Raw genomic sequence first — 13,021 nt, 5'->3', positions numbered from 1 at the left:
GAACATTTATCTATCCTCGTTTCAACACTAGGCCCTGTTTCCAGTCACAGAGGATATTCCCTATTCAGAAAGGCTGGATGTGGCTGATTCCATCCCAGCTGTTACACCAGAATCTAAAGTGGAACATGGGCAGTACTTTTTCTTCCTTTCCACCCTGAGAAGTATTCTGGAACCTAAGGGGAAAGCACAAGAACAAAAAGAGCAAGTTCAGGTAGAGTGGATGGCCGCACCTGAGAAAGAAGAAGGGTGGATATACACCCATGGTTTATAATGTTAAGGAAGGGTTAAGAAATGGTTTTCACAACGTAGTTGGACACATTGTGCTCTGCTTTTAACGTTCATAATGGATTATTAAAATGAGACACCAGAGGGCTCTGCAGAGCAACCAGGAACCAGCAGTAGGGAAATTACGTTTTGACGGACAAAAACATGGTAAGAAACGCTTTTAATCTACAAGTCTGCCCTGTAACGTTTTAGAATGATATATCTAATATCATTCTAATAAAGTTAAACGCGTCCCTTGTAGATCCAAGCGAAGTAAAAAACAACAACAACAACCCATTATTCTTCATTGAGCAGCAACATCATAGGACAGCCTGGAAGTAGGGTGGCTGTGGGTCCTACTTTACAGAGGACCACCCTTTATTGGAAAGGGTCCTCTTTTGGAAGGGTAGCCTGATTCAAGTATAAATCACCATAAGGATGGAGAGCAGGGACCCATGAACAGGTAGCAGCACCCTGAGCAGCAAACAGACGCAGCTCACCTGATCAGTCTCCCCCACAAGCCCATTCTGCTTATATCGAAATTATTGCAAGTTTTATGCAAATGTGTGTCATCTTTTGTACTCTTTTTTTGATGACGTGTACATGGCTACCTGACCTGAGGGACTTTCATGAATGTGGAGGGGACAACAAAGTATATCACAGGGTAACAGGTTAATAGAATTGCAGAGTTGGAAGGGAGCATGTCTAGTACAACCCCCCTGCAGTGCAGGAATCTTTTGCCCAGCATGAGGCTCAAACCCATGACCCTGAGATTAAGACACTCATGCTCTACCGACTGAGCTAACTCAGAGTTTTCAGGTATAACTGGCAATAATACAAAGGCATCCTTCCCATTGGTAATAAGTATTTTGTCTCCAACTTTATTTACCACTCCTGTCAAAGTGAAGGAAGCATAAGAGAAGAAAAGTAATGTTTTACCATTCTGGGTTTATAAAGTCAGATCTAAGGGTTTATTCACACGCATGTACGTTAGGCAACAGAGGCTTGGAATGGAGGCAAGAACATCTTGGGATGGTGTCCCACAAAGCTCAGAATGTTTAGCAGCAAGAAGAAGAAGAAGAAGAAGAGTTTGGATTTGATATCCCGCTTTTCACTACCCGAAGGAGTCTCAAAGCGGCTAACATTCTCCTTTCCCTTCCTCCCCCACAACAAACACTCTGTGAGGTGAGTGGTGCTGAGAGACTTCAAAGAAGTGTGACTGGCCCAAGGTCACCCAACTTTCCTCCTTCTGTTTCAATATTCATGTTACACGATGGGCTACCATAGTCTCAACAAGGGGTTGGGCCTTGAGCTTCTCAAACAGCAGCTCTTCATAGCAAACAGCAAACCGCCTTTGAAACCAAGAAGGCTTTCTAAGGTAGCTTGTGATGTTTGCAGAGAATCTGCTCAAACTCTTTGGACCTTGGCCCCATGTTTGTTAGTGACAAATATAATCCATTGCCGTTGCCGTGACACACATCACGTGGAAAGAAGGGGGGGGGAATAAAATAAATGCATGATAACCATTCTTACACATGCATGCATCAACTAGTCCATTTTAAGGCTATCTGCTCCAACTGCCAGAAATCTTTTATTTTAAATGACTATTCCTTAATTCAAAACATGTCAGTTGCTCAAGAACATAGGGCAAGATCCTTCTTTCAGAGACCTACCACTCCATTGTGTAGTACAGTGGTACCTCAGGTTACAGACGCTTCAGGTTACAGACTCCGCTAACCCAGAAATAGTACCTTGGTTTAAGAACTTTGCTTCAGGATGAGAACAGAAATCGTGTGGCAACGGCGCAGCAGCAGCAGCGGGAGGCCCATTAGCTAAAGGTTAAGAACAGTTTCAGGTTAAGAATGGACCTCCAGAACAAATTAAGTTCTTAACCCGAGGTACCACTGTATCCAGAAAATATCAGGGTTCTGAAATGCATTTTAGATTTGAAGTTTCAGGTGGATCTAAGGCCTTAATTTGTTTAATTGTAGAATTTAATCCTAGATGGGCCACTGACCTGATCCAGCAACTCTTCTTGTGTTTTTGTTGGATCTGTCAGATGCTGGACATTGGAGTGGTTTTGTTTTGTTTTGTTTTGTTTTGTTTTGCTTCTTTTGTATATTTGTTAAACCTTGCAACTGGGATAGAAGAAAAGACTGGCACTCTCTATGGAGTGTTTTTCTGAGGATGTCGTGAGATGACAGAGATAACAAAGATGACCTTGAGATAACCTAGTGTTGGCCTTACCTGAAGTTGGCCTTACAGGGAACATGTGTTTGCTGATGAAAGTGTAATGCTCCTCAGCTCAGGGTGAGTATTTAGGGCTTTAACTTATAGTATTGTTCAGTCAGAAGGAAGATCCGAAAAACTGATACAGCTGACTGACTCATAATGTGACTCTGAAGGTGGCATCACAAAGAACCAGGGCTTTTTTTCAGCTGAAACTTGCCGAAACTCAGTTCCGGTACCTCTCAGGTGGGCATCATTGCCATTATAAGAGAACAAAGTGAGTTCATGGTGAGGTCTGGGAGCTGTATAGAACCATGATTGATTCGTTCATTATGGCTGCACTTTAGCTCTTACTCATCACTGGAGTAAGTGTAGGAGAAGACGGTTCAGGGAGGACGGATGACATGGGATGCACCAGGCTGTATAGATTAGACAGGTGTGGAATGACTAATCTGTACTATATCCACACCTTAGAACTGGCAATGTAACCTAATGAACTATGCCTCCATTGACAAGATTACTTGAGAGTCTCCATATCTTGGCAACAGGTTCTTTTCACAATCATAGTACCCTCAGGGATCCAATATCCCTTTCCTTGCAAGGTCTGTGGTTTATAAAGATATCTCCATTGACCTAATGTCTGGTAATAATACAAAACATTTGGGATTACAGCTAGAAGGCAGTTTAAAAGCATGGATTTCCCCCACCCCTCTGCCTTATGCAGCATGCTTTGACCATGCTAGTTGTCACAGGAATACAAAGGAGGATAGATATTCTGCTATGCAAAAGTGCCCCACTTTTCCTAGATTTTTCCGTATCCCCAAACTGGTTAGCAATAGGGTCCTGCTTCTGATGGTCAGAAGTTTAGCTGGGCTGTTGGCCTGGTTGAAAGGAGACAATGAGAGATAGCTAGTTCCAGAACAACCCAACCTATGTCCAAGTAACAAATAGCACAAATCTGGGAGATATGTCAGAGTCAGTAGCCTTATAGCAGGCACGTACAACTCCCAAGAGACTGCGATCGAATCACATTATAAAAATACTGGCTGTGATCATAGAATCATAGAGTTGGAAGAGACCACATGGGCCATCCAGTCCAACCCCCTGCCAAGTAGGAAACACCATCAAAGCATTGCTGACAGATGGCTGTCAAGCCTCTGCTTAAAGACCTCCAAAGAAGGAGACTCCACCACACTCCTTGGTAGCAAATTTCACTGCCGAACAGCTCTCACTGTCAGGAAGTTCTTCCTAATGTTTAGGTGGAATCTTCTTTCTTGTAGTTTGAATCCATTGCTCCGGGTCCACTTCTCTGGAGCAGCAGAAAACAACCTTTCACCCTCCTCTATTTGTCATCCTTTAATATATTTGAACATGGCTATCATATCACCCCTTAACCTTTTCTTCTCCATGCTAAACATACCCAGCTCCGTAAGCCGTTCCTCATAAGGCATTGTTTCCAGGCCTTTGACCATTTTGGTTGCCCTCTTCTGGATACATTCCAGCTTGTCAGTATCCTTCTTGAACTGTGGTGCCCAGAACAGGACACAGTATTCCAGGTGAGGTCTGACCAGAGCAGAATATAGTGGTACTATTACTTCCCTTGATCTAAACGCTATACTCCTATTGATGCAGCCCAGAATTGCATTGGCTTTTTTAGCTGCTGCATCACACTGTTGACTCATGTCAAGTTTGTGGTCTACCAAGACTCCTAGATCCTTTTCGCATGTACTGCTCTCAAGCCAGGTGAGCTACCCATTGTTATTGACAGGCGAAGTTGTTGAGCTTTTTTTTGGGGGGGGGGGAGATCGCTAAGCACCACACGATTGAACGCAATCTACCATAGACGTCCCACAATCTACCTGTTGGACATGCCTGCCTTATAGGATCAATTGGAAGTCTTTTGGCCTCTTGTGTGGGTAGCTACAATTACTGTTGACCACCTGAAATGATGGTGAGTGTTGTTGCTCTGCAGTTTCTTCCTTCAGCAAGCTCCCATGCTGGTACAGAGAGCAACATTCCTGAATCCGAATACTAGAATCACTGGTATGATTCCTTGAGCGCCTTATGAAATTATGCCATGGTCTGAGCTGGAGTAGCCTTTGTTATACGTTCTTGTGCAGGTGAGGAACAAATGGCAGTTTTGCATTTGGGGGATTGACTGAAAAGGCACGTGTGGTTTTCTTGTTGTTACCATGGGGACGGATGTTGCCTGAATGTCTGTGTGTACTCATAACCTGTATTTTTTATTCTTGGACATGCTTTACAAGAAATCACATGCCTCACATTAAATTTGCCATATTCTTTCTGCACACAGTCAGGTAAAGGAAAGCAGCATCTTGAATATCACTTGTGCAAATTACTGTTCAATCTAGAGGGGTATTGAATTTTGAAAGAATTAGAACAAACTATTCCTTGACCTCACAAACATGGCCACCCCCCGTACCTCCTGATTTTAGAATTCACAAATGACTAACCACTCAAGTGTGCAGCCTCTGTCATGCCACTTGCCATCCTGATGCATTTCTACACAGTCCTCATTGCCAAGATTATTTGGTTCTCCTTGGGCCCAGTTTGAGTACCCAATGACATCACCGTTCAGGTTCACAAACCTGCCTTCGGCTGCCATGTCATTGATCCCGAGGACTGCTCTTCTGTTATACCAGGTCACTATTTTTTGCAGGGCACTGTTCTCTGCTGCATTCCTCGGGAAGGCAAGTGCGCCACCCATGCGCGAGCAGGTCTCACGCGCAGCATCATAATCACCTCTGGAACCATCTGTTTTGAATACCTTTTCACCGACCATCACACCATTGGGGGTAAGGAGAACTAGAAAGAGAAAGGATTGCAAGGCTTTCAGATCTCATGCTGTAAAACGGCAGGTGCATTGATGGTACGGGCAGCGTTTTATATTTCAGTGGGAGGAGAAAGGTTCTCAGGGTGGTTTAAAGCAGAGGAGAGGATGGGAGTGGTGGTTGCACAACATATAGATGGCCATTGGCCATGGGTTCCCCATCACTTTTGTGAACTCAAATTGCATCAATAGTAAACTTGAGAAGACAAGAGCTGAGAAGACTCATTATTTGTAGGTGCAGTGATGAAGCTGCATGCTCCGCTACCGGGGGCGGAGAGCATGCAGGGGTGTGGCCGGCGCCCCCCCGGGGGTGTGATACACGCCCCAGGGGCATGGTGTGCATCCCGGAGGGGTAGTATGCCACCCGTTGGGGTGTGGCGCACCGCCCACAGGGGCGTGGTGCGCATTCTGTGGGCACGCCGCACCGCCTGTGGGGACGTGGCACCTGGCGCGCATAGAGGTGCGCACCGCATGTCTGGCAGGGCCACCGTGATTGCACCCTATCGGAATAGTGGTGCCGGGGGTGGTCTGCTCCCTCCGCACTCCCATTCCTCTGCCAGTGTGTAAGTGAAGATTAAGGTATCATTATGACAGAGGGCTAAATATTTATATAATTTTATTTTTTATTATGATTATGACTATTGATATTATTCTTAATGTTTCCTTATCTATCTGGTTCCTCTTTTTTTCTTTAACTTTTCTTCTTCTTTTCTCTTTTAATTTAGTCTTTCCGATCCTATTTGTTGTAGGTATTATTTTACTGTATTGTGAAAACTTTAATTAAATATTTTGGGTGGAAATAGTCCACTTGAAGCTATATCAGCCGATTTGGACAAAAGCAAACGATAATCCCCCTTTCTTACCTTTTTGAGTTTTGGTGATGGCAGCTTTCAAACCCTGCAGCTCTGTTTCCAAGCCCCTTATTTGTGTTTTGAGGTTTTCCAGCTCTGGATGAGAAAATAGTTGCATTAGATTTCCTGATCAACTGCAAATTGCAGAAGTGAACTTTTTCAAAATATGTATGGATAACAATCTATATGGCCAAGCTTTCATGTAGCTACAGAGCGCAGAGTCCCTCATTTGAGAACAGTGCACCTAAAACTATAATGTGCCAAGTGGTCCTCAGTTGATCATTCTTTTAGGTTATTCAAACATATTTTTTTTTTTACTGTACACAAGAAGCAGAATAAACTTCCTCCTCTTTAAAGAAGTCGAAGGGCGTTTGCCAACAGAAACAATAGCTATTCTGTCTTCCGACATTCAGTATTTCTCAGTATGTAAGAAGGAAATGTAATACAAACAGTTCTTGACCTCACTCATCTTGGCTGGTTCACTTGGAAATTTTTCTTCAGGTGCAAATTTTGTTAACTTCCTGGATGGTGAGTTGAACTAGTTGCCCTCTTGTTTGGAGATGGAATTAAAATAACCTCATGTAAATAATTGCAAGTGACAGATTTGTGCACCCAACTATGGGAAGAGAAAGAGACGTTTTGTGGAGAGTCTGTGTAAGTTTTTGCCTTGCAACAGGGCAATAGTAGGTCCAGCTGAAGCCTCCTGGGGAAAGGGGAAGGGAGGGGAAAACTGCCAAGAGATTTTCCTCTTAGGGTTGGGATTGTGCCTGCTGTGGAGTTTCTTTTCTCCCAGAGCTCAGAAAGTGCTTCTGCCTGAAGACCAGTAGCCCTGTGTGTTGGCTCTTAAGATTGTACTTGCGAAGGAGTGGTCAGTATTTGGATGTGGCTCCTCTTTTTGCACACACTGACAACGCCACATCGGGGTAAGAAAGCTGACAATTGCCCTCCAGAACCCCTAAGTGAGAAATGCGCACATGTGCACACCAGATTAGTAGTAACCAGGGCTTTTTTTCAGCTGGAACTTGCCGGAACTCAGTTCCGACACCTGTCAGGTGGGTGCCATTGCCGTTATAAGAGAACAAGGGAGGCGTTCATGGTGAGTTCTGACACCTCTTTTTCAAGAAAAATAGCACTGGTAGTAACCATACAGAGGCATTTTATTTTTTAGAGGGAGAGAGTTGATTCAGAAGGAGAGAGCATCTTTGTCCCTCATGGAGTCATGATTGGCCCAGAAACCAAAGGTATATATTTCTTCCTCACTTCTTGACTTTGAGTAGTGCCTGTGGACTTTCGGCCTAAACTTCAAGTCTTTGTATCACTTTTTTTTGCTAATCTCAATATGAGGCGGTTTTGAAATTTGATCCTCAATATATTTGCACATTGTAGAGGAAAACACTTTCTTCCAATCTATTTTCTTCCCGCTTGGCTGGAGCAATTGTAATTATGTTAATACTTTTTCGTTTTCTTGCCGATTATGTGCCAGTTGTGTGTTATACAGTTATACAAATTTCACTTTGACCAAATAAAAACATAAGGAGGTCAAACAATGCAATTGATATTGGATGGACTACTAGCTCTCACCCTTGCCTACCTCACTGGGTTATTCTGATAATAAATGAGCAAAATGGTGTCAAATGCTTTGTATACTGAAGAAGAGCTGTCAGAATGAATCGTTGTCATCATCTTTGTCCTCCTGGTACTTTGGACATCGAGGGAAAAAAAGTTTAGCCCCCCCCCTTTAGATTATAAATCTCTGGTAGGGCTTATATTATTTATTATTTTTGTACAGTGCCTGTGTTGTTGCTGATGACGATAATAATAATAATAATAACTGACAACAACAACTTTTACCTGGAATATTTCTGTTTCCACATGATCCCTTTCCACCTATACAGCCTTTATCTCCTTCTGAACCAGGAATGCCAGTTGGTCCTGCTGGACCCTGTAGTTCTTGAGGTCTTGGTAATCCTGTAACAGAGGCCCAAATCAGTTAACTGATATGTGACTTAAAACAACAACAACTCTGTTTCATAGTGCCTATCATTTGAGGTTAACGTAGACAGTACTCCACACTCTTTTGTCAGAACAGTCACCTTGTCTCCAATGAGATTTTACTTGAGAATTGTGCCTCAGAGTTCTTTGGCTCCTATACTATTGTCCGTTAGTGAAGTGCTGATACCATAGTCCACCATATTCAGGCATTTATTAGTTGTTTCTGTGGAAGGGCCACAGAGGTGTAGGGAGCTGTGAAGCAGACCACCCTCTTCCTGCTTTGCCAGTCTGATTGGCTTCAGTACCAGCCACGAAGAAAGCGGATTGGTGCAGTGTTCATCGATCACAGAATTGTAGAGTTGGAAGGGACGCTGAGGGACAGCCCCCTGCAATGCAGGAATATGCAGCTGTCTCATATGGGGATCAAACTTGCAAAGTTGGCATTATCCATGCTCTAACCAACAGAGCAATCCATCAGTTGGGATATCTACCAACTATCCAGCTATCCCTCTGCTTCCCCAGTCCAATATCAGAAGCCTGATACCTTTTGCTAGCCTGAGCAAAGGACACCCAAGTGCACAGAACAGGGCAAGGGGCAGGAACTGGATAGGGCCTGGCAAGGTGGACTGAGAAGCCTGGTGGGCTGCATTTAATCTGTGGGCTGGAAGTCCCTCAACCTTTCTGTAGCATGTTAAACACCAGCTTGAGCATTGTGGCATGAGCTTTTCACTTTTTTGATCTGCTATATGTGTCTTTGTCTGATTTTAGTGCATGTGATGAAGTAGCCTGTGGTTTACCTAAATTACAGTAGTTAGATATTCTAGCCTTATGAAATACTATATTACCATAAAATAGTTCTTCCTGACATTGCTGCTATAAGGAACAGGAAGGTGCCGTGTCCCCCATTTCCTGTCACAGGGGCTTTGATCTATTGTTGTTAGCTAAAAAAAAAGAGCCCACACACACTCGCTCCAAGCCTGTATGCGAGAACAGAGTGGATCAAGCTAATACAGAAGTTATTTACCCCAAAGTGCACAAAAAGAGAGTGCACTCTCCCCATAAATGTTCTGGTACCTTGATCTCCCTCTTCTCCTTTTGGTCTGGTCTCATCAGATGCACATATAATTAATGTACAAGCATTAGGAACCCATCCTGACAGAACAAGCCTTGGAGCAGAGCTGGTGGTTCTCTGCAGAGATGCTCCCCTTACCAATGGAGAAAGTATTAGAAGTATCAGCATTGTCTGGGTGTATGGTCTAAAGTGGGGACAGAAACAAGCACAACGTCATTAGAAAAGAAGACAACTTAAATTCTGGTCACATGCATATCATACACCGAAAGCACATTTCAAGGACATGGTTTCCCCCAAAGAATCCTGGAAACGGTAGATTATCACCCACAGAGCAACAGTTCCCAACACTGTTAACAAACTGCAGTTCCCACGATTCTTATTTTAGAGTGGCGTGCTCTAAATGTGCTTCAAATTTATGGTGTGGGCGTGACGTTTGTCCTAATTAGCAGCTTCTGATTTTAAGAAGGAGATGGAAAATATCTGACAGAGAATCGGAACAGATACGGATTTTCAGGATTGTGATTTCAGGTTCTGATCTGGAAAGACAAGGTTCAGCAAACATTGCTTGATGCCTTGTTGAGAGGTGAGAACCAGGGGAAACTGGGACCTTACAAAAAAAAAAGAGCAAGTTGGTGACCCAAAGATTAGAACAAGAGCCCAAAGGTCCTTACGTGTGGCACAAACAGGAAGTACCACAAAGAGCTAATTCATTGCTGAATCAGGCGAGGGGTGCAGTTTCAGCACCACAGTACACCAGCCTGTTATGCCAATCATGTTATAACTTGTGCCACCTGTTCTCTACAGTCTTTACATGGTAAGGTTTGGGTAAGGAAAATAAAATGCTAAGTATTTCTAATATGCATTGCTGCTTTCGTCAGCGATGCCCAAGTTTTGGATCCGGAAATCTCCCAATTGCATCCCTTGAGTTCTTTGTGTCAAAGCAAATAGGCTATGATCCCCCCTCCCCTCCCCGGAAAAATCATGCTGTCCTACAAGAAACTATTGTCAGTAGTGATTAGGGTTTACCTCCTACCCCATTCTTGTCCCTGAGTGCTATCACGGTCAGCTGCAAAAGAGAGCTGGGCTCCTGTAGTTTTAATAGTCAGGTGGAAATTGCATGCCTCTGTTAGCTACAGAAAGGCGAGGAAGCCCTGCCATCTGTTGCATCTGGTTACCCTACAGAATACAGATATATAGGCTACTTTCTCTAATCCAAGTGAATGGGTGTGATTCCTTCCTATACAAAAAAAAGCATAACTTCTGCATCTCGGGGAATTGCTGAAGTGATGGTGAAATGCTGCCCCTGTCTGGGGCCTGGCTGCAACTCCAATGCATGCTTACATGGGACTAAGTCCCATTGAGCACAGTAGGACCCTCCTTGTACAGAAAGAGCACCAAGAAATATAGCACAGCCTCCTGGGGGCCCTGTGATATATGGTACCTCTTTCCACCTTCCCTTCACTCCCATTATTATCACAAGCATTTTACTAATCAAATGCATTTAGAGTATTTCGGTCCAATAAGTCCCTGTTGATTTTAGCTCACTGAAAGAATAATATATAAACATTTATACCTGTTAGGATTCTTTGTTTGGTCCATGTTAGGAGTTCATATCAAAAGTCCACTCACTTTGTATTTTCCGTTTTGTTCCACGAAAGTCGTCTTAGCAAGAATAATTTAGGAGGCATTCAGGATTCCATTTATAGACCAAGGGTTATGTAACAAGAGCTCATGTTTCTTACGCAAAGCATTTTAACCATAAATATGTTGCTTCGTGACCCTCCAACTATCAAAGCAGGTCTGTTGCTTTCAAGTGGGACTTCTCAAGAGCATGGTTCCTGGGTTCTTCCTGCTATAGACGCTGTTAATCCAAGAAAGTGAAACACAAAGGAAGTATTGTCCAGTGGTGGTAAAATACATGCAGAGAACAATGGAGCTTGCCACTTCAAAGTAAACAATTCAAAACACATTGTTAACTCATTACGGAACAATTTACAGTACTTGTTAAGAGCAATTGCTTAAATCAATCCACTGGTGGTAGCAAGCGCATAATATTTGTGGCTTGGTTTTCTGTCTTGGGGGTCCTCTGCTTGTTGTTGTTCAGTCGTTCAGTCGTGTCCGACTCTTCGTGACCCCATGGACCAGAGCACGCCAGGCACGCCTATCCTTCACTGCCTCTCGTAGTTTGGCCAAACTCATGTTAGTAGCTTCGAGAACACTGTCCAACCATCTCATCCTCTGTCGTCCCCTTCTCCTTGTGCCCTCCATCTTTCCCAACATCAGGGTCTTTTCTAGGGAGTCTTCTCTTCTCATGAGGTGGCCAAAGTACTGGAGCCTCAACTTCAGGATCTGTCCTTCTAGTGATCATTCAGGGCTGATTTCTTTGAGAATGGATAGGTTTGATCTTCTTGCAGTCCATGGGACTCTCAAGAGTCTCCTCCAGCACCATAATTCAAAAGCATCAATTCTTCGACGATCAGCCTTCTTGATGGTCCAGCTCTCACTTCCGTACATTACTACTGGGAAAACCATAGCTTTAACTATACGGACCTTTGTCGGCAAGGTGATGTCTTTGCTTTTTAAGATGCTGTCTAGGTTTGTCATTGCTTTTCTCCCAAGAAGCAGGCGTCTTCTAATTTCGTGACTGCTGTCACCATCTGCAGTGATCATGGAACCCAAGAAAGTGAAATCTCTCACTGCCTCCATTTCTTCCCCTTCTATTTGCCAGGAGGTGATGGGACCAGTGGCCATGATCTTAGTTTTTTTGATGTTGAGCTTCAGACCATATTTTGTGCTCTCCTCTTTCACCTTCATTAAAAGGTTCTTTAATTCCTCCTCACTTTCACCTCCTCACATTAGTCCTCTGCTAATGGGACTTATAGTCACTTATGGTGGAAGTGTAGGCAAATACTGAGATGATGTATTCTGTGTGATTTCTAAAATTCTGAATTTTAAAGTGGTTAAAGACCCAGGCTTGACCTTGTTATCATTATTTTGAGGAGCAAATAAATATATTTTATTTAAGTGATTTATTAAAATCCATTCCCTGGGAGAAGCCCAGATACTGATCACATTCTTATGGAGAAGTGATTGTTAACTGTGTAGAACTGGTATGAGAGCATTTGGATAGCATTTGCGCTTGTAGACAAACTAACACATCAGTGCAATAGCAGTCAGAGGTGACATTACCAAATATGATTTTTTTATGATAACTGGTCTCCATTTCTTTCATTAATTCGTCATCCAAAGAACCCAGACCACCTTATGTTTACTGTACTTTTTGGACAGGTATGTTAGACCGAACATCTTGATATTCCAGATTTTCTTTGTTTAGATTACTGACTCTCTCTAAAGTTTAAAGATGGTTGTGCTAATTTTATAAGTATGTTGTCATAATCAATACTATATGCTTGGCATTTTTAGATAACATTCTTTCAAAAGTTTGTAATGAGGATGCAAAGTTCACATGTATTTCCTTTGCAATGTTTTGATTATTTTATGGCATGCTTACTGTTTCCTAACGTTTTGCACTTTTTGAAACAAAAAAAGAGCTCTAAGAGCTTTACTGTATAAAGTGAACAACTGTTCTCCCTCCCCTTTCTAATATCATCTAAAATATTTGAATATGCACAATATGTACACAGTTAATCTTTTCTCTTCTTTAAACTTACTCAAGTCTTTGGCTCCTTTTCATACACCTCATGCTTGTAGCTCTCTCTACTGTAATATTTCTCAATACCTACCATGGAACACAGAACTCCA

The 13,021-nt window shown here is 42.9% G+C and overlaps 1 protein-coding gene across 1 annotated transcript; it reads right to left on the bottom strand.

Annotated features, from left to right (window-relative positions):
• Positions 1-4,717: 4,717 nt before the first annotated feature.
• On the bottom strand, positions 4,718-11,226 carry LOC117046625 (pulmonary surfactant-associated protein D-like). Its single transcript, XM_033148755.1, has 5 exons — positions 10,833-11,226; positions 9,262-9,443; positions 8,083-8,163; positions 6,208-6,291; positions 4,718-5,319 (listed from the first exon to the last, which is right to left on the bottom strand). Exons 1-5 carry the CDS (start codon positions 10,856-10,858, stop codon positions 4,946-4,948), a joined length of 747 nt encoding a protein of 248 aa, XP_033004646.1. The 5' UTR covers positions 10,859-11,226; the 3' UTR covers positions 4,718-4,945.
• Positions 11,227-13,021: the final 1,795 nt, after the last annotated feature.

Source organism: Lacerta agilis, chromosome 5 (assembly GCF_009819535.1).
Source record: "Lacerta agilis isolate rLacAgi1 chromosome 5, rLacAgi1.pri, whole genome shotgun sequence".
Lineage (NCBI taxonomy): Eukaryota > Metazoa > Chordata > Lepidosauria > Squamata > Lacertidae > Lacerta > Lacerta agilis.
The sequence above is the reverse complement of the archived record's forward strand: the minus strand, read 5'-3'. Positions and strand labels throughout refer to the sequence as shown.

Bases quoted from the DNA above. Each gene is read 5' to 3' on its own strand.
- LOC117046625 (XM_033148755.1), bottom strand. From the start codon at position 10,858: ATGGACCAAACAAAGAATCCTAACAG. The intron at 8,164-9,261 runs GTACCAGAACAT...CCTCTGTTACAG, and splicing joins AGGAGAAGAGGGAGATCAAG to GATTACCAAGACCTCAAGAA. The intron at 5,320-6,207 runs GTAAGAAAGGGG...TTCTCTTTCTAG, and splicing joins CATCACCAAAACTCAAAAAG to TTCTCCTTACCCCCAATGGT.